The 27,266-nt window shown below is 35.0% G+C and overlaps 1 protein-coding gene and 1 long non-coding RNA gene across 13 annotated transcripts in view; one reads left to right on the top strand and one right to left on the bottom strand.

Annotated features, from left to right (window-relative positions):
- The window catches only part of MON2 (MON2 homolog, regulator of endosome-to-Golgi trafficking), a 111,039-nt gene extending 85,127 nt beyond the window's left edge, over nucleotides 1–25,912 (top strand). For 10 of the 12 annotated variants that reach the window (XR_011255962.1, XM_069584764.1, XM_069584763.1 and 7 more), the window contains 6 exons: nucleotides 2,834–3,024; nucleotides 7,125–7,185; nucleotides 8,218–8,341; nucleotides 11,831–12,038; nucleotides 14,442–14,524; nucleotides 25,006–25,912. Coding sequence is in view for 11 of the 12 variants with exons in the window: in XM_069584764.1 (XP_069440865.1) it covers nucleotides 2,834–3,024; nucleotides 7,125–7,185; nucleotides 8,218–8,341; nucleotides 11,831–12,038; nucleotides 14,442–14,524; nucleotides 25,006–25,169 (831 nt within the window). In the remaining variant the exon portion in view is untranslated. Of the gene's footprint in view, nucleotides 1–2,833; nucleotides 3,025–7,124; nucleotides 7,186–8,217; nucleotides 8,342–11,207; nucleotides 11,624–11,830; nucleotides 12,039–14,441; nucleotides 14,525–25,005 lie in introns of those variants that run through there. The other 2 variants (XM_069584770.1, XM_069584769.1) reach the window with 1 other exon arrangement.
- On the bottom strand, nucleotides 3,893–11,409 carry LOC138437451 (uncharacterized). Its single transcript, XR_011255963.1, has 3 exons — nucleotides 11,312–11,409; nucleotides 11,012–11,224; nucleotides 3,893–4,656 (listed from the first exon to the last, which is right to left on the bottom strand). It is a non-coding gene; the product is annotated as an uncharacterized lncRNA (long non-coding RNA).
- Nucleotides 25,913–27,266: the final 1,354 nt, after the last annotated feature.

Below are 27,266 nucleotides of genomic sequence, written 5' to 3'. Positions count from 1 at the left end.
GTGAGCTGGGGCTACTCTTTGTTGCAGTGTGCAGGCTTCTCATTGTGGTGGCTTCTCTTGTTGTGGAGCACAGGCACAGCAGTTGTGGCACAAGAGCTTAGTTGCTCAAGTGCCTGTTGGATCTTCCCTGACCAGGGATTGAACCCATGTACCCTGCATTGGCAGGCGGATTCTTTACCACTGAGCCACCAGCAAAGCCCCTGGCCTTCTCAAAATTGTTTCTTCCCTTGATTTTCTGTCATAGTTCTTTCTACCCCTCACCACTTGTCCCCTCAAAACTGTCTTGTATCTCCTGATTTGTTGAGAATAAATTTTAAGCACTTCTGTTGTGGGTACTAAGAAATAGTAGAGATTAAAAATGAATAAGATAAAAAAAATGAATAAGATAGTTCATACATTTTAATAAAGTATCTATAAAAAGGAAAATAATAATGCAGTATATTAAGTACTAAGTGAAGACCTCCAAGTAGAGGCAGCTTTGTGTTCAGAGGAAGCTGGATTAGCATAGTGCACTGGTGTATACTTGCTGCTCTGTGATTTTGGAGCAAATGAACCTGAGAGTGTTTCTCATGTGTAAAAGAAGGATAATACGAATGCAAATTTCATGTCTTAACCATTAAGAGATTCAAGTGAGATATGGTATTTAATAATACTTGCCAAGTAGTCAGTGTTGAATAAAAGTTAAGTTCTCCCTTCCTTCTGTAGACAAGGAAATAACTAAACTGCCTATGGGATGCTGGCAAGGGTTAAATAAAGTAACATTTGAAGAAGGAATACCTAGCAACAAGGGAGAAGGAGATCTAGATCAACTAAGCAACATAAAGATCATGGTATATTTTTAAAACATTGTTGAGAAATCCCACTTAGGGAGCTAACAGGGCCTGGGATAGGTCTGAAAAAGTGGCTTTGGGTTTAACAAGCCATCATAAGGAATCAGAATTTTTTCTTTAACCACTGAAGAGCTGAACTTGGAGGAGTGACGCAAATCAGTTTGTATTTTTAATGGAATTAAATAATCTCTTTTCTGTATTTCTGAACAGTTTGTTGATGCCACTTACTACATGTATTGTGTTAATTGGACAAGGCTCTTCCTTCCTTGGAAACTGAGCTTTGTGACAGCAAGAACTGAATTTTCTAGTTCCACATACATTTATTGAGTACATAGGATATGCCAGTCTCTATATTCATTAAATATTTTTAAAAAATAAATGTATAAGTCAAATGTATCTGTTGTGCTTAACATTCCCTTGACACTGGTAAACTATTAATCTAGTAGTAAACTGTCTAATCTTAAATTATAACCTGTTAATTCAGAGTGGCCAGTGTATAATTTAGTATTCTTTTGTTGGCATATGACACACATTCAGTCTCTGACTAGCTTTAAGAATAAAAGGGCATGCTTAGTTGGAAAAGTCAGAGATAGAGGGAGGGCTTTGGGATTGGTGTATCCAGTGGTTCAGTACTATCTCCAGAAACTAAATTTTTTTCTTCCTTGTTCTGATTTCCAAGGGTTGACTGCATATCCTGTGTTTTTCCTCATAGTTGTAGGCTAATAAAGGGATTATATGTCAGTAGCAGGTGTGTGTGTGTGTCTGTGTGTGTATCAGATTATTCTTCAGTTACTATAGTTAACCTTAAATGAACCAGGTTTAGTCCCATGCCTAGTCTTGAACCAGTGATTATGGCCAGAGAAATGGAATAGATTAGTTGGCTTAATAAACTAATCATCTCCTTACCCTAATTTCCAACTGGATGTGGGGAGGAGAAAAAGATTCTAGGTAGGCTAAATTATCTTTTGTTATCATACTGTTGTGTAATGGTTCACATGTTCACTCTGTAAGGATTCAATAATAATTTGTCTAGAAGATGAAATCAGGTTTTAGGTTCACTCCATAACATTGAATTATGAAAATGTGTCTCTTTTACTTTTTATCTCTCTCAGACTAGAATTTTTATATAAAAATAGTCTGGGCACTCTTATGAACATAATCAGATGGTATATTGGAGCTGTTTATTGATGGTGCTCTGGGCTAACGCACTGTGATGGTTGGGTCAGTCTAGTCTTCTAGTTGTTGGATAGAACTATGATCAGAGAACTTCATTCTGAGCCACCAAATCATTCTTTCATGATTAACAGCAAGTTGACCAATTAGAAATTAAGTTTCAATATTTCAATCACTATACAGATGCTATGCTGTGTCCTCAAGGATTAAAGATAAAATCAACCAAATTCTTAAATTACCAGTTTTTCTCAAATATTTGCAAAAGAAAGAAAGTACATTAAAATGTTAGTGTAGAATATAAATTTCAAAAAATTTTAGAGATAACATATAAAACATAGTAATGATATTCTCTAGGCCATGTTTACCTAACCATTAGTAGAAAATTATAAGCAATATTGATCTTTCTTGGATAGAAGAAACCCCATTCGTCAAATTAGTTTTTGCCAGGAGAACTACGGCAGAATGCTCTAAGTTTATAACTGCATTAGAGAAGGTGCAAGATTGTAAGTTTTCCTACTCTTAATCTTGACTTTTCAGAAAACATCCTTGTATTTTATGATGAGAAACTAAGGTCCAAAAACGGTTATTACTTCTTCAGGGTCATTGTTTGTAAAATGGACGTAGGACTTAAAAGTATATCTTTCTAGGTAGTATGATTTGAGAACCATGTCTGAGAATTGGCCTTTCTAGAAAGTAACATCGTATTTAAAATGAAAATACTTATCTTATTTTTTATAAGAAAAAAGAGAAGCTGTAATTTTTTAAAAAAAAGTAGTTAAAGGCTGTTTGTTTTAATTAGTATTTATCTTAAACTGTCTTTATTTTCCCAGACTCTTAGGGTTCCCCTCAGCTTGAAGTATTCCTGCCCTTCTGAAAGCACTTGGAAACTAGCAGTATCTTCTCTCCTCAAAGTTCTTTCTATTGGGCTACCTGTTGCCCGGCAACATGCTTCTTCGGGAAAATTTGACAGTATGTGGCCAGAACTAGCCAACACCTTTGAAGACTTTCTCTTTACTAAAAGGTCAGCTCATTCATTTTTACAATTAGGACAGTCTTTCAAGAAGTGTACATTATACCTATAATTGCCTAAGAACAGTATTTCTCATTCATTAATTAACTGATTGACTATTAAGATTGCTAGATTGTATACAAAGAATAAGTTAGGCATTTATCCACTGGGTACATTATCTGTAAGCAGAGGATAATGTTGCTCTTTACCATGCTGTTGGTTGTAAGATAGGAGTCTTTTCTATAAAACATCATAATTAAGGAGCCATGGTTTTAACTTGATGAATCTAAGAAGATCTGTTAAAAAAAATCTAGTGTCCATTTAGCATCACAAGAGAAGAACCATATCAGAAAATCAGATTTTTTCAGAATAAATAAGATCATTGGTAATAATGAACAGCTCTTTAAGATGTTTAAGTTGTGCAAAGAAGAATGAAATTTTCATTGTGTAATCTGCAACAGAGGGTGTATCTTAAGGATGCTATTTTGGCGCCTCACTGAATGAGAATAGGATAATTGAAATGTGGGCTAAATTTTTTGAATGAGGAATCTGCTCCAGTCTGTCTAAAGCTATACTAATACAGCAGTCACTAGCTATAACTAAATTTTTAATTAAGTCATATTAAAAATTGAGTTTTCAGTCTCATTAACCAGTCTCATTAGCCATGTCTCATGTGTGGCTAGTGGTTGCTATAGAGGGCACTGCAGATGATTGAACATTTCCATCATAGGAAGTTCTGTTGGGCAGCACTGATCTAAAATGTACCATTTTACTAGAGATGGGCTTATCACTAATAGCTGTGATAGGTAGGTAGTCTTCAGTACTCCTACAATCTAATTTTCCTTTGTGCTATAGTGGTGAAATTCTATGATAACCAAAGTTTTTCTGTTTTGTTTTTTTTATCCATAAATCATTTTTTTAACTATAGAATGATGAATATGCCATGTACTGCTGTGTAACCATTTTAAATTGCTAGTTTGAAATCATTTAAATTATAAATTTCATATACGTGAAAAAAAATTTACATTGGCACGTTGATAATGATCAGATGAGTCTACAGCAGAGTGATTTAATGAAATTTTGTCTGTCTTTCTAATGTTTAGTTATTTAGTAAAGAAAAATTGTAGAGTGCAGAAGGTTAACTTAATTTTTTTCTCTATAAGAGCTTATCTGATGTTTCAGAGTTAGAAGCAATGATACGTGATCCTAATTTCTGTTTCCGTAACTAGTCAGATTTTGTTTCACTTTCTTACATATTTCTTACCTCTAGAAATCTTACTGATACCAGTGCAAGCATACTATACCTTCTCTGTGCTGTTTCCCAACTGTTTATGGTCTGCAAGCTGCTTTCACAAGGCAGTACGATAACAGAGAAAACAAAACCAAAATCAACTAGAAGAAAGGAGAGGCTCTGGACACCATTGAGGGTTATTGTAAATGAATGAATTATTTAAATGAGTGTCTGACTCTTTGCCTCCCCGTGGACTGTAGCCTTCCAGGCTCCTCCATCCATGGAATTCTCCAGGCAAGAATACTGGAGTGGGTTGACATTTCCTTCTCCAGGGGATCTTCCCGACCCAGGGATCGAACCCAGGTCTCCCGCATTGCAGGCAGACGCTTTAACCTCTGAGCCACCGGGGAGGCCTAAATGAGTGAAAGAAAAATCCAATTATAAATGAGAAACTAAAAGATTGTAGCCTGGTAGACACTTGAGGTCTATTAGGAATTCATTCAACCATGCTTTGAATACCAAAACACGGTGGTAATTCTTTAGAACAGTGGTCCTCATCCTCTTTGGTATCAGAGACCAATTTCATGGAAAACAGCTGCTTATCTTCTGCTGTGTGGCTGGGTTTCTAATGGGGTTAGGGACCCCTGCTCTGGAAGACACATGGGCTAGTGAGAATTCATGCAATTATGGTCTGTTGACCTTCAGTTAAAAACACTTAAGTACTACCCAGAAGAACTGAAACGTATTCACACAGAAACATGTACACTAATTTTTTATAGCAATATTATCATAGCCAAATAAATGAAAACAGTCCAAATGTTCTGATGAATGGATAAATTAAATGTGATTTGTACATGCATACAGCCGTGAAATACTGATGCATATTACAATATAGATGAATCTTGAAACCGTTATGCTAAGTGAAAGAATGCAAACACAAATGAGGTCACGTACAGTTTAACTTGTGTTTCAGAGTTGAGAGGAGTGTTGAGTAAGGCATGACTACTCATGGATGCAGAGTTTCTTTGGAGGTGATGAAAATATTCTAGAATTAGAAATGACCATTGTGAATATACTAAAAAGCATTATATGGTACCATTTATAAGGATATATTTTATGGTATGAATTATATTTCAAAAAATAAATTTAATGTACCATACAGACAGAACTGAAGAAAAATACAAATAATATTTTATCAATTTGAAGCCTCTTTTCTGTCAAATAAGGATTCGTGAAAAAATTTTTTTTTAAGATTTCCATTATACTTCTCAAACTTAGAGACTATAACAATCTTATATGGCTCATTTGTACCTACAATATTGACTATCTCCCTTTATAATTTATAGGTAAATTCTGTTAATCATCTGTGGTTTTAAAAGCTCAACCAGTGTTTTTTGATACACTCACAATATCTAGTAAGGATTGTTATTGTTCAGTTGCTAAGTTGTGTCTGACCCTTTGTGACCCCATGGACTGCTTAGCATGCCTGGTTTCTCTCTGTTGCCACAGTTTCCACGAATTTGCTCAAATTTACGTACATTGAGTTGGTGATGCTGTCTAACCATCTCATCCTCTGCTTCCCCCTTCTCCATTTGTCTTTCCCAGATCTAGGAAGAATACTAACTATAAATTAAAACAAATAACCACTATAGTGAATTCTGAGATCAGAATATTCAGCCTGTCCACAGTTGAATAAATTTCTGATTTTATTGATTATTAGAATTAGGAGTAAACTTTTCGGCTTTGTACACTATTTTCTTCCCTCATATATTTTTTAAAAGTTGTTTAGTGTTTCTGGTGTGTGATCCCAATAATGTTAATACTGTATGTTCTTGATAAGCTTTTTTAAATTGGTAGTTAGCCAATTGGTATTTTCTCTGTGTGTGTGTATTTTAATACATGTAATGAGATAAACCAGATAATAACAAAGAGCAGTAGCTCTAGATATAAAACTCTAAATCTAAACATGGTAATACTGTTTTTACATTTATAACTTTTGTAAAAGAGCAGAACTTAGGCTCAAATATAAGTCTAGGTTCAAATTGTGTTTGTCATTTATTTGCAATGTGTCTTGGTCATGTGACTAGCCATTCAAAGCTTCAGTTTCCTCTTCTATCAATTACATGGTAATACCTGTGGTTACTGTGAATACAGGTGATACTGTAAGTAAAGCTCTTAATATAGTGGTTGGCTTTCTAATTTTTGCTGCCATTATTATTGTAATAATCATTATCCTATTCTCAGCTGTTTTTAAAAGTGCTTAATATTTCATTGTTTCATAAGTTTAATAGAACTTTACTGCTCATTCTTATTGAGAGCCACAGGGTCTAGAATTGACTTTGGTTCTCTCAGAACTGTTGATTTATTCTGATTTTGGTGGAACGGTTTTCAGCTTTAGAAAGTCTGAATCAGTCCTCTTTTCAGATGTTTGCTGTCTTTTATTGTAAATATTTTTAGTATATCATATTTATTACAAATTAGTGATTAATGGGCTGTCACTGAGTGAATAATTAAGCATCTTGACCATGGCTGTCTTAAACCACTGGCACTATAAGTGAACTCAGTTTTTGTCACAATGGTAATTTTTGCTGTGACTCCAGATGATAGTATTTTTACTTTTCCTTGTTTTTCACTCATAGTACTGAAAGAAGTTTAGTTCTACAGACTTTATTTAGTTCAAGATTGAGCCAAGTATTTTTGTAGCTAAAATTTCATGTTTGTGATTAGAATGCTAATTACTTTAAGAAATAACAGTTCTTTTAAATAAATGATAATGTTCTAACTTGGATGAGGAAATTTTTTTGATGTTCAAATTCTGTTTGTATTTTCAGGAAGTATTTTACCTTAAAAATCAAGTCTTTTATTTGTTTATATTTTTTAGCATACCTCCAGATAACCTCTCTATTCAAGAATTTCAAAGAAATGAAAGTATTGATGTTGAGGTGAGGAATCTAAAACATTTTCTTATGAGTATACAAACCAAATAATAAAAATGTTGAAACTGTGAAATTGCTTAAAACATAAATAAAGTGATACATTGAATGTGAACCTAAAAACATTAAAACTCTCAAAAAGGTTAAAGTTTAATTTTTAAAGCACTGATATTTAAAAAACTGCTTTTTTATATTTGTTTGCTTTGTACATGTTGTCTAGATACTTAATTGTGTCTATTTAATAATTTTAAAGAACAGTTGATTTAATAAAATAAATCTTATCAGTGAGCATGTATTTGAGAGCTTTATAGTTTGACAAATCAGATGTTTGTATTTAATTGATAAGTTGCTCAGATTTTTCTATTTTTAACCAGCTGAGAAACAAATAATGAATGTTTTTTAAAGAATATATTCTACTGATTATAAATGGAATTTAAACAAGTAATTTTCAGTTATGGATTTTTTGTTGGGGGGGGTTATCTTTTGCCTATAAGTGGGATAGGGGAGCTTTTTAAATAAAACAAATCAAATAAATTACATAAAAAGCATTGGCATCATATACAGATGTAAAATATTGCCTTTTGTCCCATTGCTATACTAACTCTTATAAACTCTTCATTATATGTTAGAAATAAGCTATTTAACAAAAATGAATATAACTTCTTAATAGCTCATTTTTATGGTACTAAAAGGTGATTTAAATTTTATTCTTAGTCCCTTTTTAGATATGTATTCTAACATGAATGTATTTCATATGCTGATTTTTTTTCTCTAGAGCACACTTTGCATTTATCCTGTTGAATATCAAAATTTATTGAATTTGTATAGTAAACAGTTTGTAGTATTGACTATTTGTAATAAAGTTTATTCACTAAGACACATGAGGAAAGCAGACTAATTATCCTCTATATTAACATTAAAATGCTTTTATACATCTATTAAGAAAGATTCTGATACTCTTAAAATAAAATTTAAATTTTATTCTATAAGTTACTATCTCGTAAAACATAATGCCTTTGAATTTGCCTCTCTTTGTTTTAGGTAGTTCAGCTTATCAGCACTGAGATACTACCTTATGCCAATTTTATTCCTAAGGAATTTGTTGGTCAGATAATGACTATGCTTAATAAAGGATCAATACATTCTCAGTCCTCTTCATTTACAGGTATGTTATTTCAATGATTTTTTTTTAATGTTAATAAATATTGAAATACTTTTGAAGAAGCTGACTTGTAGAAATGTTTACTCCTACAATTGTGGTAAATGTAAATGGGTGAATGGATAAGAAAGAATTAAGCTTTATGAGGGAAAAATGTGATAAATATTCTGTGAATTATGTGTGATTAATTAAATTGCAAAGTACTTATGGAAATCACCTAAATCATTGGATAAGTTAGCCAGTTTTGTGAAGTCAGGGATTATTGTGAAGTAATGAGTGTGTATTCTTACCACTTAGTTAACTTGGTTAACTTAGTAGTTGGGTAACTAAGTGTCAGTTTTGTCATCTATAAAATAAAGATATTAATACCAACCTCTCAGGACTATAAATTGCAGTTAGTCCATTTACAAATTGGTTCTTTTTCCTAGCCCAGACAGTTTTTTTTTTTAAATAATCTGGTAAAGTGCAGGTTTAACATTCAGTTCAGTCTCTCAGTTGTTTCCGACTCTTTGCAATGCCATGGATTGAAGCACCAACTCCTGGAGCTTGCTCAAACTCACGTCCATTGAGTCGGTGGTGCCATCCAACCATCTCATCCTCTGTCGTCTGCTTCTCCTCCTGCCTTCAATCTTTCCCAGCATGAGGGTCTTTTCCAATGAGTCAGTTCTTTGCATCAGGTGGCCAAAGTATTGGAGTTTCAGCTTCAGCATCAGTCTTTCCAATGAATATTCAGGACTGATTTCCTTTAGGATGGACTGGTTGGGTCTCCTTACAGTCCAAGGGACTCTCAAGAGGCTTCTCCAACACCACAGTTCAATAGAATCAGTTCTTTGGCGCTCAGCTTTCTTTATGTCCAACTCTCACATGCATACATCACTCCTGGAAAAACCATAGCTTTGACTAGACTGACCTTTGCTGGTAAAGTGATGTCTCTGCTTTTTAATATGCTGTCTCAGTTGGCTTTTCTTCCGAAGAGCAAGCATCTTTTAATTTCATGGCTGCAGTCACCATCTGCAGTGATTTTGGAGCCCCCCAAAATAAAGTCTGTCACTGTTTACATTGTTTCCCCATCTATTTGCCATGAAGTGATGGGACCAGATGCCATGATCTTAGTTTTCTGAATGTTAAGTTTTTAACAAACATTAGAACATCAGAGAAAAATTTCTGAAGTCCACTTAATGTGGTTAACTTTTTAGGAATATTTAAAAATTATAGATCAGTTTTTATAAAACACATTTTAAGATCCATATTTATAACTACATGTAAATATTCTGTTAAATAAGGACTATTACCATTTATACTTTTTCCAGCAATTTTTTGATGGTACCTCTTGCTATTTATAATTAATTGTACCAAGATAAAGAAGGTACATGTATGTATATTCTTCCAGTGACTTTACAATCAGACACAAATTTTTCAGCTTTAACTTAGAGTTTTCTTTAAACGTATATATACAAAGCCTTTTTGTTAATAAATAAGGCCAACTTATAAACACAGAGGTTCCAGTGATTATTTTTGGTGCCCTGTTCTTAAGTATGATCTGACAGCCAGAGCTCACAGATGGTTGAGGAAATCTGCCAACATGAAAGAGAAAGACCAAAACAATTGAGAGGGTAGAAAAAATTGGGAAGAAAGAGATAAAAATGCAGAGCCATAGAAAACATTTATTTTAAAAAATTATAATTAGGATGCCCAAGGAGATAATAGATTTTACATTCATAAAACAAGAAAAATGATGTTAAAGTGGAATAGTTATAACACAAAAGAGTTCAAAAAAGCTAAAAATATGATAGCTGACATAAGTTCTATGAAAGGCTGGAAGAAAACATTAAGGAAAAACCCAGAAGTGGAGCAAAGACAAACAAGTGGACAATCTGAGAGGAAAGAAAATGGATCTCAGGGATGTTACATCTGACAGTAGGTCTTCCAAAAAGAATAGAGAAAAACTAGGAGAGGAAGTTATTAAAGAAACAAATTGACGATATAAATCTGCAGATTAAAAGTAGTCACTCACAGACTTCCCCGGTGGTTTAGTGGTAAAGAAGCTACCTGCCAGTGCAAGAGACATGGGTTCTATCCCTGGTTCAGGAAGATTCCACATGCCTCAAAGCAGCTAAGCCCACGCACCACAGCTTTTGAGCCTGTGCTCTGAAGCCTGGGAGTCACAACTCAGCAACTACTGAAGCCACATGCCTAGAGCCTGTGCTCTACAAAAAGACAAGCCACCGCAGTGAGAAGCCTGTACACAGCAACTAGAGAGTAGTCCCTGCTTGCCACAACTAGAGAAGAGCCTGCCCAGAAATGAAGACCTAGCATAGCCAAAAATAAATACATAGATTAAAAAAAAAAAAGTGGTCACTCAGTACCCAGAATAGTGAAAGAAAAAGAGACTCACAAGAAATCTTGTCATCGTGAAATACCAGAATATCAGGGATACAGAGAAGACGCTAAAAGATTTCAGAAAAGACCAAAAAAAAGTTCCAACACCGAAGAGTTGGGTCAAAAGGACATTGGACTTCTCAGTAGCAACACTGAATGCTCACATACACTGAGGCTGTGGTTTCAGAGTCAAATGGAAAAGGTTTTTGACGCAGAGCTTTATACCTAGGCCCAGCTGTTGGCCAAGTGGGGAATGTGGAATGGTAATTCTCAAATGTCAGCGTGCATTATCCTCACCTGGAGGGAAGTCACTGTTGGGCTCTAACCCCAGAGTTTCTGGTTCAGTAGGTCTGGAGTGAGGCATGAGAATATGCTAACACATTCTCTGGTGATGCTGACGGTACTGGGAACTACACTTTGAGTATGACAGTCAAATGACACTTTCAGAAATGTAGTCTCAAATTTTTCACTTCCCTCCCATTCACGTTCTCAGGAGCTGCAGAATATGCCCTGTGAAAACAAAGGAGTAAATCAAGAAAGGGGAGCACGTTAAGATCTAGAAAGTAAGATATAACACAAGAGAGAATAAAAACTCACAGGGTGAGGCCAGAGACTGGTTCCAGGAGATAACTGGACAGCATATCCACAGGGCAACTAGTCCAGACTGGAGCAGAGGTCAGGGTCTGGGGAAGATGCTGCCAAGAGAAAAAAGGAAGGAGACAATCAAATGGATTATTCCAAGTTGGACCATGTGGAAGACTATTGAGAGGTATTCTATAGTGCTGTTGAAGTGTAAACAAAGACCAGGACATGAAAACTTTAAAGTGATGTGAGTGGATAGTCATGCCTTGTTTTTGATCTTGCAAGAGGGAAAATTGTTCCCTCCCTCTCTCTCTCTCTCTCTCTCTCTCTCTCTCCCTCTCTCTCTCTCTATATATATATATATATATACACACATACATACATACATATACATATACACACACTATAAGTTTTTCATACATGCTCCTTACCACTTAAGGAATTTCCTTTTATTCCTACATTGCTAAGAACTTGTATCACTAGAGTATATTTATTTAACCTTGTATTAACCATCAAACATTGTTAATTCTACAGAAGCAGAGATTGATATTCGTTTGAGAGAAGAATTTTCTAAAATGTGTTTTGAAACCCTGCTTCAGTTTTCCTTCAGTAATAAAGTCACAACACCTCAAGAAGGCTACATCTCACGAATGGCACTCTCAGTGCTTCTTAAGAGGTCTCAGGATGTACTACATCGTTACATAGAGGATGAAAGATTAAGTGGCAAGTGCCCTCTCCCAAGGTATATGTATATATATTTTTTAAATTAAGGAAATACACTATCATAGTTGTTAATAATTTAAAAAGCTCAGAAAGTCAGGTGTTTTCATAAATATTTCTGGACTTAACCTGAGGCTGTTTTTAATTGTATTTATTCCATACAATGTAAATATTCATAAGTTTTGCTGCATATATATTAGTGTGTTTATTATAGGATGCGTTTTCTGACTCCTCATGGGGGTTAAGTAATATATGACATACACACCAAGTTACTTATATTATTTTGGAAAAAAAATGAATTCTAAAATATATCTGCCCAAGGATTTCTGCTTAAGGACCTGTGGATCTGTGTGAACACATGATTGTTAATTTCTCTAGAGAGAAAATCATAGTTAAATCATACTTTATGAACTTCCTCATTTGTTTCACAATCATTTCAAGGTTTCTCTGTAAGTCATCTAGCCATTTCTTGTATCTTCTTTTCATCTAGTTGGCTTAATTAAGTCCTTGTACCCAAACTGATTTCCTTCTCATTTGGTCAAGCTCTAGATCTTTCTGCTAAGCCAAGGCTAATCAAAGTTGGGGTACAGATCAGAATTCATAAAAAAATACAATAAAAATTGGATTATGTTGCCAACCTAGTTTTTAATGTGTAAGTTAGAATTTAAGGCAAAGCAAGTGAATCAAACGGAACATGATATTGGAAGACAAAGTAATCTAAGTCAAGAAAGAGTTAGGAAAATTGCTGTGGATCCCCTTCCATAAGGCAATATTGGAGGGGTAAATCATTAACCCTAAGTCTTTGTGTACATTCTTATTTACTTAGAATAAATCTCTAGAGTTGGAATTGACCTGTCAAAAGATACAGACCTTTTGAAAGGTTTCGATACATATTACAAGTTGCCTGTCAGAGACTTCTACCAGCTCATGTCCTCCCAGGAGTATATCATTATTCTTCTCCTCAGTTTTTAGCAGTTTAAAAGTATTTGCGACTTTATCACTTATCTTTTAAAAATCTGATGAATGAAAAATAAATCTGATTATTATTAATTAGGCAGATTTGTTATTTTAGTAATTATAATCCTGATTAATTATTAATAACTTAATTATTATTAAAGGCAAGTTGTTAATTTGCCTTAAAAATTTTTTTCGTCTTGAATTACCAGTGCTTATTTGCTGTTTGTATTTCCGCCTTTAGGACCACTATATTTTGAATTTCTAGAAATAAATTATACCTTCTAATAAATTATATACAAAAACATTCCAAAGACAGGTGTTAGTAATTCGGCTATTGTCATGATTGAAAATTAATTTATTTAAAATTGACCTCTGAAGTATACTTAGGAAAGCAATAATAGGGTTGCCTTGATTGGAATATTTTTATTAGAGCAAAAGATATTTTATTTCAGAAAGCAGTTTTCCTTCTTTCTTGTGTTTTAAATGTTTATTGCTTTAAATAGTCTTATTATAATTGTTATATTATTGTATCATCTTATGTTTAATGCAGTATTATTACATTCTTTTCTTAAAACGACAGTGCAGCACAATAAAATACCTGTATATTTAAAAAGTGGAGAAGGAAACAGCAACCCACTTCAGTATTCTTGCCTGGAGAATCCCATGGACAGAGGAGTCTGGCAGGCTATGGTCCATGGGGTTGCAAGAGTCAGCCAGGACTTAGCGACTAAACCACCAAACCACCACCATACTTAAAAAGGGAGGCTTGAAATAGTACCCTCTTATACTATTAAGAAAATCTTATCAGTTGAGTGATAACACAGATTCATACCAGGAGTGGGGCATGGGGAAGGACTGTGGAGAAGAAGAAATATATTTCTACAGAGAGAAAGAAAGGAAAATCAGACTACTCTTGTTGGTCCTTTACTCCAAGCTTTTTCTTTATCGCTGATGTCTCTAAATTGACTTTGAACATATTTCTTATATGTTGTTTTAGAAAGTTAAATAAGTTCTATTGTAATTTTAAACATACTTTTAACAGCATGATAAATTATGTGCAGGGGGTAATAATAATCTTTATTTACATTTAAGTTTTGGCAGATCTCTTTTAGTACTAATTAGTTAAAAAGAAAAAAAAACTTTTATAGAAGTTTTAACAGCATATCTTATACAGTGTTTTAATTTTAAGTAGTTTTAAGAAATATCTTACAAATAAATTTAAATTTGCATAAGTAGATTGTCTTTCCCCCCATTTTAGTGTTGATAACTTAGAATAACTATCTTAGTTGCATACCGAAATACGTGTTACTGAAATGATTTTCTTTTATAAGAATTTAAAAGTAATATTAACTTTGCATTGTTTAATGTTCAGTATTTTCCAAAGTATATCTATTTGTATAACTTAGTGAAAAAACACACATGGTATATCTTAAAATCTTTTTGGAAATAATTTCCCCCTTTTTTTTAGGCAACAAGTAACAGAAATCATATTTGTTTTAAAAGCAGTCAGTACTCTCATTGATTCACTTAAGAAGACTAAGCCTGAGAATGGTAAGTACTTAGAAACACAGTAATTCTAAGCTTATAACATTTATGTTCAATTTGTGTTGTATTTTTGTACTACTATTTAGTTAACTGAATTTTAGGAACATAATAGCTTTAAAGCATAATTGCTTTAAAAGCAATAATAAGACTTTTTTCCCTTGGGCCTTAGGACAACAAAGCAACAAGTCCATTACAGCTGACATAGGGATGCCAATTAAGTAAAATTGCTTTGTAATGTTTTCCTTATTTTAAACAAATTTTGCTAACTTTTTCCCCAACAGCTTTGAGATACAGTTGGTATATAACAGTGTATAAGTTGAAGGTATACAACTTGTTGATTTGATATATTTTCAATATGTCACATAATTACCATTTCTTTTCTTGCAGTGAGAACATTTAAAATTTACTCTCTTAGCAACTTGCAGGCATATAATATGGTATTATTAACTGAAATCACCATGCTGTATGTTAAATCTCCAGAACTTATTCATCTTGTACCTGGAAGTTTGTATCCTTTGACCAACATCTACCCATTTCCCCAACACTCTCAATTCTTAGCAACCACCGTTTTACCCTTTGTTTCTTTGAGTTCAGTTTTTCTAGATTGCACATAAAAGTAATATCATGGTAGTATTGTCTTTCTCGGTGGGACGTTTCATTTAGCATAATGCCCTCAGGTCCATTCCATTGACTCACATGGCAGGATTTTCTTCCTTCTCATGGTGGAGTAATATTTTGTTGTGTGTGCGTGTGTGTTTACAAATATATGTAGATATGCGTATGCATGCATACTGCATCATTAGTCCTTCCACTAATGGACACTTCGGTGGTTCTGTGTCTTGGCTACTGTCAGCAACGCTACAGTGAACATGGGGATACAAATATTTCCTTGAGATATGCTTCCAGTTTCTTTGGACATATGCCTAGAAGTGGAGTTGCTTGATCATAGTTCCAGTTTTATTTTTTTGAGGAAACTCTCTACAGTTTTTCATGGTAGATGTACTAAATTACATTCCCATTTACAGGGCACAAGTGTTCCCTTTCTCCATATCCTTGCTAACACTTAATATTTCTTCTTCCTGACCCAGAGATCGAACCTATGTCTCTTGGCAGCCAGGTTCTTTACCATAGCACCGCCTGGGATAGGTACATATATATTACCAACTGTTATGTCTTCTTGATGAATTTTCCCCTTTATCATTAAACAGTGTTCATCTTTGTCTCTTGTTACCTTTTTTTGGCTCAAAGTGTGTTTTGTCTGATAAGAGTACATACAGATGTTACATCTGCTTCCTTTTGGCTATCATGTGTTTGGAGTATCATCTTCCATCCCTTCACTTTGAGCCTGTGTTTGTCCTTAGAGCTGACATGAGTCTCCTGAGGCAGCATGTTCTTGGGTCTTGTTTTTTAATCCATCCAGCCACTATGTGTCTTTTGATTGGTGAATTCAATCTTATTTACATTTAGAGTGATTATTAATAGATGAGGACTGAGGACTGCCATTTTATCTTTTTTTCTGGTTTGACTATATGTACATTCTTTCTTTTTCCTTATGTCTACACCATTTTCATTTGTGGGTTTTGTGATATTTTTCTCAGTTTTCTCTTTTTTTATATTTTCTATCTCTGCTCTAGATTTATATTTTGTGTTTACCTTGATGTTTCTGTGAAGTGTCTTACAGATGAAATATTTCTTTTTCTGCTGATAGCACATTTTATTTGCTTGTACAGGTTCTGTCCTTTTTCCCTTCCCTTTTGTGTTTTTTGTTGTCTCAAATTATGCTTTTTTATGTTGTGATTTCATTACTAAATTAGTAATTTTTTATTGCATTTCCCTCTTTAACCTTTATGCTATAATTATTTAAAAGATTTTTATCTGTATTATCACTTTATTCAGTGTTTTGTGTACTTTTATCTGTTTGTTTCAAGTAGAAGAGCTCCTTTCCACATTTTTTATAAGAGAGGTCTTTTGCCTCAGTTCCTTTGTCTGGAAAAGGCTTTATTTCTCTTTCATATCTGAAGGATAACTTTTCTGGATAGCGTAGGCTTGGCTGGTAGTTTTTAATCTTTCAACATTTTGAGTATTCTCTCCTGGCCTATATAGATTTTCTGCTGAGAAATCTGATCGCCTAATGGGTTACCTAATGGTAGGTTACCATTCTTTTTCCCCTGGATGACTTTAAAATTCTTTGTCATTGATCTTTTCTCAGTTTTAATATAATTTGTCTTGGAGAAGGTCTTTTTGCACTAAAGTAAATTAGGTGTTCTCTTGGCTTAATGGACTTGTATATCCAGTTGCTTCCCCACGTTTGGGAAGGTCTCAGCTATTGTTTCTTTAAATAAACTCTCTACTCCCTTCTTCCTTTCTTCTCCTGTATGTGTGCTCAGTTGCCCAGTTGTGTCCAACTTTTTGACCCTATGGTCTGTAGCCTGCCAGTCTCTTTTGTAAACACTGAAATGGGTTGCCATTTCCTCCTCCACAGGATCTTTCCAACCCAGGGATCAAACCTGTGTCTCCTGCAGCCCCTGAACTAGCAGGCAGATTCTTTTACCACTGAACTACCAGAGAAGAGAAGCCCTCCTTCTTCTCCTGGAATGCCCATTACTCTGTTGTTGCCTTTCCTAATAGAACTGGATAATTCTTATACAATTTCTTCATTAAAAAAAAAAATCTTAGGTCTCTTTCCTCTCCTCCCTATGTCATTATAAAATTTCAATCTTTTTAAACATTTATTTATTTATTTTTGACTGCACTAGGTTTTTGTTGTGGTGTGTGGACTTCTCTCTAGTTGGGGCATGAGGGCTCCATGGCAGGTGGGATCCTAGTTCCCCAGCCAGGGATCAAACCTACATCCTCTGTATTGAAAGGTGGATTCTTAAACACTGGGCCACCAGGGAAGACCCACAGCTTCTGTCTTTGAGCTAGCTGATTCTCTCCTCCATATGGTCTGTTCTATTTCCCGTATGTTGTATACATTCTTCATCTCTTCTTATTGAGTTCTTCAGCTCCAGAGTTTGTTTGGTTGTTTTTTAGAGTTCAGTCTCTTTGGTAACATATTCCTTCTGTTCATTAATTTTATTCCTAAGCTCGTTGTACTACTTTTCTATCTGAGCTGTCTTGTAGCTTTCTAAATTTCTTTAGGTGGTGGTGGTTTAGTCGCTAAGTCATGTCTGACTCTTGTGACCCCGTGGACTGTAGCCCACTAGGCTCCTCTGTCAGCTGTTTTAATTTTATCAATTAGATTGCAGTGTTGGGTGATTTTAAGTTTGGCTTCTGGAGAATTGTTGTTTTCTTTTCTGACACCAGGTTACTTTAATTTTTCATGTTGCTTGATGAAAATTGTTCCTCTGATGTATTTGAAGGAACAAACACCTTTTTTCTTTAGTAAAGCTTCTTTTTTATTTGATTTTAATAATCTAACAGGTTAATGATGAGAGGCCTTTCTTTTGTTTTTCAGTAGGTGGCACTATAGTACAAGTTTTTGATTTCTCTTATCTGTGATGCCTGTGGTTATAGTGAGAATTGGCACTTTTCACCATCCACTGCTTCTGCCAGAGGTAGCGTCTGGTGCCCTTGTCACTACTTTGCTTTGGGGGTTGCTGGTACCTTGTTGCGGCCTAGGTCACTGGTATGGCAGGTATCTCCACCATGTCTGGGGTCTCCTGGGTCCACTGCAGCGGAGAGAGAGGGTGGGTGCAGTGAGGAGCTGGGGTCTGGAGCTGTTACCACGTTCAGGGTTATCGGTTTCATGGACACTGCTGCTGTGGGCAGAGGGGCCAGAGTCACATGGGTCTCTGATTGGAGGGGTGCTGTCGCTATTGTTGCCTGGTTCCCTGTAGCCTTAGTCACTGCTGTGGCTGAGAAGCCAGTCATTGTGTCACCTGCCCTACTGCTCAGGTTTTCTTTGGTGTTCACTGCTGTGACTGGGGATCCAGGACTGCAGGTACCACCTCCGCTATTTCCCCAGTCCTGCCGCCTCTGTGTACTTCAGTCCATCCACTCTTTTTTTTTTTTTTTTTTTCTTTTTGGCATGCTGTTTGTGGGATCTTAGTTCCCCAACAAGGATCAAAACAAACCAGGCCCTTGGCAGTGAGAGTTTGGCATCCTGATTACTGGACTGCCAGAGAATTTTCAGTCTATCCAGTCTTTTGTACAATTGTACAGACGTGTGGAATTCTCTGCAGTCCTCATGTATTGGGCAGAGACACTTTTACTGAATTAAGGATATTTTACTATTAATATTAATAGTTGTAGCTTAAAGGGAAGAGATGAAGTCCCTGGGATTCTCCAGGCGAGAATGCTGGAGTGGGTTGCCGTACCCTCCTCCAGGGGATCTTCCCAACCTAGAGCTTGAATTTGCATCTCTTACAACTCTTGCGTTGGCAGGCGGGTTCTTTACCACTAGCACCACCTGGGAGGCCCAAACTGGCCTAAATGGTGTTCAGGCGGTAAAGAATCCGCCTGCAATAACCTGAGTTCAGTCCCTGGGTTGGGAAGATCCCCAAAGGAGGGCGTGGCAACCCACTCTAGTATTCTTGCTTGGAGAATCCCCATGGACAGAGGAGCCTGGTGGGATATGGTCCATGGGGTCACAAAGAATCAGACACGACTGAGCACTTGAAGCAGCAGCTGTGTAGATAGTTTATATTTTATATATTTTTAATGTAGAACATGACTGAGTCTTTTGGGTCATAGGAGTCTTCTATTCTACATTTGTACCCATTTATCATATAAATAGCTTTGGATCATTTTTGTAGCGCTTTCTCATTTGTTTCCCCTTTTCTGTTACTCATTTCTATCCAATCTATTCTTTACATTAATGCCAAAAGTGATTTTTCTAAAAGTGCTGCATTGGTGATTCATTTTTCCATCCTTATAAAACAGAACAAAATAATCTTTTTCATTTACCTCAACCTACCAAATACAAAGCGTCCTACTGTCTTAACTCTATTCTCTTCATGCTTTTATCTCCCACTGGACTTCATATACACTATTCTCCCACCAAACTCACATTGTCAGTCTACCCAGGTACTACCAATGCTTTCCTCATTTCATTCTCCTGCCTGTGTCCACCCTGGTCAGATATCACACTACTTTGAAGCCTTGTTTCTATTCCTTGAAGGTGAGTGATTTCTCTGTTTGGTGAAGTTGTAGCTCTCTTCTGTGTGCTTTTGTCCTGAAGCTCTCTGTATTATGGTTCCATGTGTACATGACTCACTCCCCTTAAAGCGTAAAGTTCTTGACAGGCTTTTTAATCATGTTTTATTCTATTTTGAAACACAACACTACCACTGAATTTTTTTTTTTTTGGACCAGCCACTGGTTTTAAGAGCTTGTTACTGGTTCAGGACAAGATAAAGAGCTGGCATCAGAGTATAAGTCAGTTGTGTCACTAAGCACACTGGTTTAGCTTACTTTTTTATACAATAAGACTTTGTTACAGAAAAAGTCTGTTTATTTACATTCTGGTACAAGCAGATTGATGTTTTAAGCAGCATTACTTTTAAGACCCAAGAAGAACATAGGTTCCTAATAAATGAATCCCAAGATAATTTGTTCCTGTCAGTTGCTACATAATCAAATATGTATTTTGCTGCTTTCAAAATTCACTGACTGTTACTTTGGCCTAGGAAGCATATGATACTAAATTTCAAGAAGCAGTAGACTTATGTAAAAAGAAGGCGTAGAATTTCTAAGAAAAATTCTTGAACAAATGTCCTTAATTTATCCTATCAAGTTCAAATTTGAATAATCTTAATAAGATGTTCTGGTTTATTTTTCAGAAAGGGAAATCATGCGTTGACTTCCTAGAGACCAGTAAAATCTTTATTAGATCACAAGATAGAATTTGATTCTTAGAAATATATTAACAGGAAATTCTCTATTTTTCCTGTGACTGCTATAGATAGACTAGGAATGGCAAATGTATTTTTTATGATCTTTAGATAGCTGTTAAGAATGTAACCAGAATTTGTATAAAGGAAGAAAAGGGAAGGAAAACTGAATAGCCTTCTTTTGAAAAGTCAGTGGGCCATGGGTACGGCAGTGTATTAATGATAGATGATTTAACTAAATTAATGTTAAATTGTTCAAGAAAGTTTGAATTATGCCTGTGGGTATATTAAGTGAAGATTTAAATTAAATAATTGATGATATAGTAACATACTAACATGGTATGCTAAACTCCATTAAGAAATAGAAAAGAAAACAACTCGGAGAACGTTGGGCCTTCCCAGCAGAAATGTGTTGGACTGCTGGTAACCAGTAGAGCCAGTGTTCACTCAATATTTGTTTAGAACATTTGTTATTTGTTTTAGGGTTCTCAGGTGGGAGAGGTATTTTTTTGGACTTATTTATCATCTTACTCAATCTTTAATTAAAAATTTGAAAAAAATAGTAAATATACACATGGTTCAAAAATTCAAAACTGTAGAAAGATATACAGGGAACAGCAGTCTTTCCCCTGTTCTGTATCTGTATCCCTTGTTCTTTACCTGCCTAGCTCTTACCTTACTGTAGTCAACCATTTTTATTAGTTTGGGAATCTTTCCATAAGTTTATTGTGTAAAGACAAATATATGTGTAGTTGGCTCTTGAACAATGGAGAAATTAGGGGTGCTGACCTTCTAAGCAGTCAAAAATTTCTCTATGACTTAGATGGTTCTTCCGTTTTTTGGTTTCTGCATGCTTGGACTCAGCCGACCAGGGATCATGTAGCACTGAAGTATTTATCGTGCGCATGCAGATCCACACCGTGCAGACCTGTGTTGTTCAAAAGTCAACAGTGCTCCCACATGCCCCCAGTTTTTAACACAAACAAACATTCATAATAGCCCCGTATCTTACCTACTGTTCTGAACACACTTCATTTTTTCCACTTCATAAAATATAATAAAGATTCTTCTGTATCAATATGTATAGCTTTTTCATTGTTTTTGATAGTTAAGTCCAGACTGCCCATGAAGATCTATGGTTTTTAAAACAATTTTTTTTTTAATTTAAGAAATTTGAGTAGCATCCCGAGTTTTATGATGTTATCTTAAATAATGTATTTTTGTGTTTTCCTACAATAAACCAGAAATAAGTCCGGGCCAATCTAGATAGCTTTCAATCCATGCAATCTTTTTTTTCCCCAAAATTCTTTTAGCACAGTAAAATACATATTAAAAAACTCATCATCCTAACTTTTTTCAGTGGTATTAAATGCATTCACAATGTTGGTAACTATCACCTCTGTCCATGGATGTAACTCTTTCCATTTTGTAACTGAAACTCTGTACTCATTAAACAATAATTCCCCATTCCCCACTTCTCCAAGACTGTGGTAATCACCAATTCTAATTTTTATCTCCGTGATCTTAACTACTTTTAACTACCTCATGTAAGTTGACATACCATGTTTGCCTTATTATTTCACTTAGCTAATGTTTTTAAGTTTTATCCATATTTTAGTATGTTGCAGAATTTCCTTCTTTTTTTGAGGCCAGATAATATTCCATCCTGTGTGTGTATGTATTCATTTGTCTGTTGGACACTTGTGTTGCTTCCATGTATTTGCTGTTGTGAATAATGCTGCTATCAACAAGTGCATACAGATATCTCTTTGAGATCCTGTTTTCAATTCTTTTGCGTGTATAATTATATCCAGAAGTTTTCCAAAATTTCTGGATCATACTTTAAATTCTATTTTTCATTTTTTGAGAAACTACCATATTGTTCCCGCAGTGGCTGTACTATCTTACGTTACTACCAACAGTGAACCAGAGCTATGTTTTCTCCACATCCTCACCTATGCTTGTTTTCTGTTTGTTTTTTAATAATAGTCATTCTGTTAAGTTTGAGGGGGTATCTAATTGTAGTTTCCATTTGCATTTTCCTAACAATTAATGATGTTGAGCATCTTTTCATGTGCTTTATCAGCCGTTTGTATATCTTCTTTGGAGAAATGTCTTTTCAAACCCTTTCCCCATTTTTGAACTATTTGTTGTTGTTGTTTGTTCCTGAAGCCTCTGTTTGTCTGTGATCAGAAGTCACAGTTAGAGCACAAATCCCTGATATTTGAAGGATAGGGTTCTTTTTTCCTACTCTGGCCTCCCACAAGCCATCCAAGGCTGTGCTAGGAACATGAGCACAGCTGCTTACCACATGGCTAGAAGTGGGGGATAAGTAGGCTGCTACTGTGCTAAAGGCTTAGACTGACAAAAATTAACCACAATATACTGTCCAAGTCTTAGAATCTGCAAGCCTTCAGTAGGCTCCAGAGTTTCAAAACAGTTGCCTCAGATTCTGCCAGTTCAGTTGTTTTCTAAGTGGGCAGACAGACTCCTGGCCCTTACTGCTTTTCCTTTTCCCAGAATTCTTTCTGTGTAATCTTTTTGTTAAGTGATTAGTGGGAAGTTCTGTAGACAACTACTGGAGCAAACTGTTTATAACTACTTACGCCATTGGTTTTTAAAATGGCATTTTTCTTTGTTGTTGTTAAGCAGCAAAATTCTTTTTACAAATGAAATCTGATATGGATTTCCAACATAGAAAACTAATAAAAAGCAGAACAGCTCTGGCCTGACATTTGCTACCTTATCTGTATCCATCAGTCCCACTCACCTTTTCTTTTTCTTACCTCTGCTCTGAGGAAGCCTATTTGGATGGAGAAGAGATTAAAAATAGATTAGCATTTCCCAAGATATGTACTAAGGAATGAATATTAATGTTGAGGGATGTCAGTGGATACTGAATGGAAAAATTTCATAGTCAAATTAATTTTGGGAACCTTGAATTGATAAAAGTTAAACCTCGTCTTTTACTGTGAGCATTTAATAAATTCATGTGAACTGTAAATCCCCAAAAGGGAAGATAATATGTATAACGTTTGCCAGACTTACTTGACCATCATTTTTTTCTTTTGAAGAGGTAACTTGAAGAACACTAATTTGAGAACCTCATTCCTTTATTCTGTAATAAAGTTGAGACATGAGAAATTATATGACTTGTTCAGGGACACCCAACACTATGTTATTTCAGAAAGGTTTTTAGATACTTAGTAGACACTCAGTAAATTGGAGTGAAAAATGGAACCAAAGCTCCTATGCATAGTGTACTGTTCTTTTTTTAATACTACACTGCCTCCCAGATTTGGGACTTGTTCCACTAAGTGCGGTATACATATACTGTCTAAGAAAAGTCTGCCATCAGTTTTTATTGTGTATTGTGCTCTCAACAATGCACATACAGGAAAACAGAAATGTAATATATGATCTCAGTGCATAAGGAAATCAAGTAATTGTGGTGTAACACTTTTGTCCATTCACAGATAGCATTTAACTGGACTAGTTGTTCATAATAGTGATGAGGAAGGCAGAAATGTCCCTCCCCACTACAGTTTAAATCTACTCATATACATTAAAGATTCAGTTCAGTTCGGTTCAGTCGCTCAATCGTGTCCGACTCTTTGCGACCCCCTGAATCACAGCACGCCAGGCCTCCCTGTCCATCACCAACTCCCGGAGTTCACTCAGACTCATGTCCATTGAGTCCATGATGCCATCCAGCCATCTCATCCTCTGTCGTCCCCTTCTCCTCCTGCCCCCAATCCCTCCAAGCATCAAAGTCTTTTCCAATGAGTCAACTCTTTGCATGAGGTGGCCAAAGTACTGGAGTTTCAGCTTTAGCATCAGTCCTTCCAAAGAAATCCCAGGGCTGATCTCCTTCAGAATGGACTGGTTGGATCTCCTTGCAGTCCAAGGGACTCTCAAGAGTCTTCTCCAACACCACAGTTCAAAAGCATCAATTCTTGGGCACTCAGCCTTCTTCACAGTCCAACTCTCACATCCATACATGGCCACTGGAAAAACCATAGCCTTGACTAGATTAGCAAACAGTGTAAGAGAAGAATGGATGTATATGTAGTCATTTGAAGTTAACATCAATATTAAGGTCATTACTAGGAAAATAGTTTAAGATGTATATATTTTTTAGCATACAACTGCATAAAAAATTGGATATATTTTTTTGGCCATGCCACTTGGTGTGTGGGATCTTGGTTCCCCGACCAGGGATTGAACCCTGGCCTTTGGCAGTGAGAGCATAGAATCCTAACTACTGGACCGCCAGGGACTTTCCCAAAATTGAATTGTTTTTAAATTGTGCTTGAAAAGTACACTTTCTTCTCTGGCTATTATACTGAAAATGACAAAAGTTTGAATTATTCTAAGTTGTTTTGTTAGCTTCCAAGGCCTTCACAAATTGAAGTGTCATTTAAATACTTGATCATATTTGGTGGTATTGATGAGTCTACACACTGATCATATATTTTTCCCTTATTAAATATTGCAGGAAGTCTTCTAGAGTTTAAAGAAAGAAAAGGTACAAGCTTGTGGAATCTCCATATTTTAGAAAAAATTTTTTTGCATTGCATTTAAAGGATTGTGTTTGCATTAACTAGATAATCTGCTAATTCAGCCCCCTTTTTCCTTCTACTTGCATTACAGTTGATGGAAATACGTGGGCGCAAGTAATTGCCTTATACCCAACCCTAGTGGAATGCATCACCTGCTCATCTTCCGAAGTCTGTTCTGCCCTGAAAGAGGCACTAGTTCCTTTTAAGGATTTCATGCAGCCACCAACATCCAAAGTTCAAAATGGAGAATCTTGAGCAGCTACTCTAAATTTACAGAAGAATGATACATGAAAAATCTTTGCTCCTCAGTGAATCTTCTGTGAGAAGGACGTTTCTTACTACCAATAATTCTTGGCAGCTGTTGTTGGCCTCCTTTAAATTGTACTTACCTGAGTTACGTAATTCATATTACAAGCTTACACGTCAACAAAGGCTCCTGAATGAGTAGCAGAGCAAGCCTTTAATAAACTGATGGGAGGAATGGTTAATTCTACAACATACCTGCTACCGTATCTTCAACTGGTGATTTAAAAGTGAGCTTATGTACAGTTTGTGGTGTATGTGTTAATGATGTACTTTTTAAAAAGAAAGAAAAGATACTTCATTTAATCAGATTTATTAGGCTGGTGTTTTTGCGCCCTTTTTCTAGTACAAAATTGTACTAAAATTTTATGCAAGATGGTACTGTAACATTCCATTTTGTCTATAACCAGCCTTTGTAAACAAAGGGAACTGATCAACTTGTGTGTATAATAAATGGTACAGTTCTGTATAAAATTGTTGCATTTGTTATTTAAATTTTTAAAATATTGATAATGTTAAATGCTTGAGGCTGTATTTATTATTAATACAAAATTGTTTGCTTACATTTTTACTTATAATTTGCCTTCTTAAGTGGCAGATATGCTTACCATATGATTATGCAGTTAGCTTAATGCTTATTTTGAATGTATTTACTAGTGACTATTAAAAATCTGACCAGAAGGGTCACGAAAACACAGCAGCAGATAGTTTATGATTTTTGCTGATTATGCAATTTTGAAGTATAGGTTATTATTAAAACTTCATATGTTGAGATGAATTGCAGCACTATAGCTCCATCATACCTCATTTCTTTAAATATCTTTCCCAGATTTCACTTAAGTCTGTCTCTTTTTATATTTACTGTCTGGATTTTAAAGACTTTTCATATTTTATATTTCTACTGACTTTTTCCCCCCCACTGACTAACAACATTGATCATCGTCTTTGAAATATGACCCAGCCAAGACGATTTTAGATTTCCTAAAATTTTGCTGTGAGGTTTTGTTCATTTGAGTGTTTCATTTTGTAATTTCTTCTCAAGAAGAAAATAACGCTGCTAATCCACAAATACAAACTATGTGTGTACTCCAGAACAAGGAGAAGTGCATTTTTGGAGACAGAGTAGCATTTAGAAGTACAGTAAACTTTCTGTCGTGGAGTAAATGCTAATTTTGTTTCACTTTCCTATGTTAGTGAAGAAGAGAAGTGCTCTTGAATATACTAACTTAATTATTTCTTAAAAAACTGACCTAACTCACTGTATTTTTTTCCTTTAATGGATTATGGTATTATATTTTTCTTCTGAGTTACATTTTCATAGTTATTTATGTGAAAATGCAAATATGTTTTAAAAATGATTATTCATGAATTATAATGGTCTTAGTATTATTTTAGTGTTCTGAAAAACCTTTGAGTTTAATAGAAATTATAAATTTCAGCCTCTTGAATAATTATAAACCTACAATAAGGTATTAGAATTGAGTAATGAATTAGATACAGTTTTGAGGGTGTTGTAATTGTGTATTTAATTTGCACTATTATCTGTATTTATTTAATTTGCACATGTGATAAGGTCTTTTTTTCAAAGGGATGCTATTTTTATTTACACTAATTGATGAATTTCTATTTTATAATTTCACCTAAAGTTAAGATAAAATACGGCATTTCCTAGATTCTATCTTCAGCATTTCCTTAAAGTTGTTAAAAAAAAAAAGTTCAATCTGTGTATTTAGTTTATTTTCTGTATTTGGGTGTTAAACTGGGAATCAGAAAAATCTGTATATCACTGCTTAAGTGTTGAAATAGAATAAGAGGGGTAGTTTTCCAATTCAGTAACACGTTAAAAATATTGCCATGAATTTGCATGAAGTAAAAATATGTCTATTCTTGAGAAATAACAGATCAATTGCAATGAAAATAATTATTTTCTAGTGAAAGATAGATGTGAGACAAGGTTATGCAGCATATATTTATATAAACTGAGTAGTTTTAGCTAGCATTGCATTAATTTTTAATACTAGGACCATGCCCTACAGATTAAAAAATACA

This window comes from Ovis canadensis, chromosome 3, assembly GCF_042477335.2.
Source record: "Ovis canadensis isolate MfBH-ARS-UI-01 breed Bighorn chromosome 3, ARS-UI_OviCan_v2, whole genome shotgun sequence".
NCBI classification, from domain to species: domain Eukaryota; kingdom Metazoa; phylum Chordata; class Mammalia; order Artiodactyla; family Bovidae; genus Ovis; species Ovis canadensis.
The sequence above is the reverse complement of the archived record's forward strand: the minus strand, read 5'-3'. Positions and strand labels throughout refer to the sequence as shown.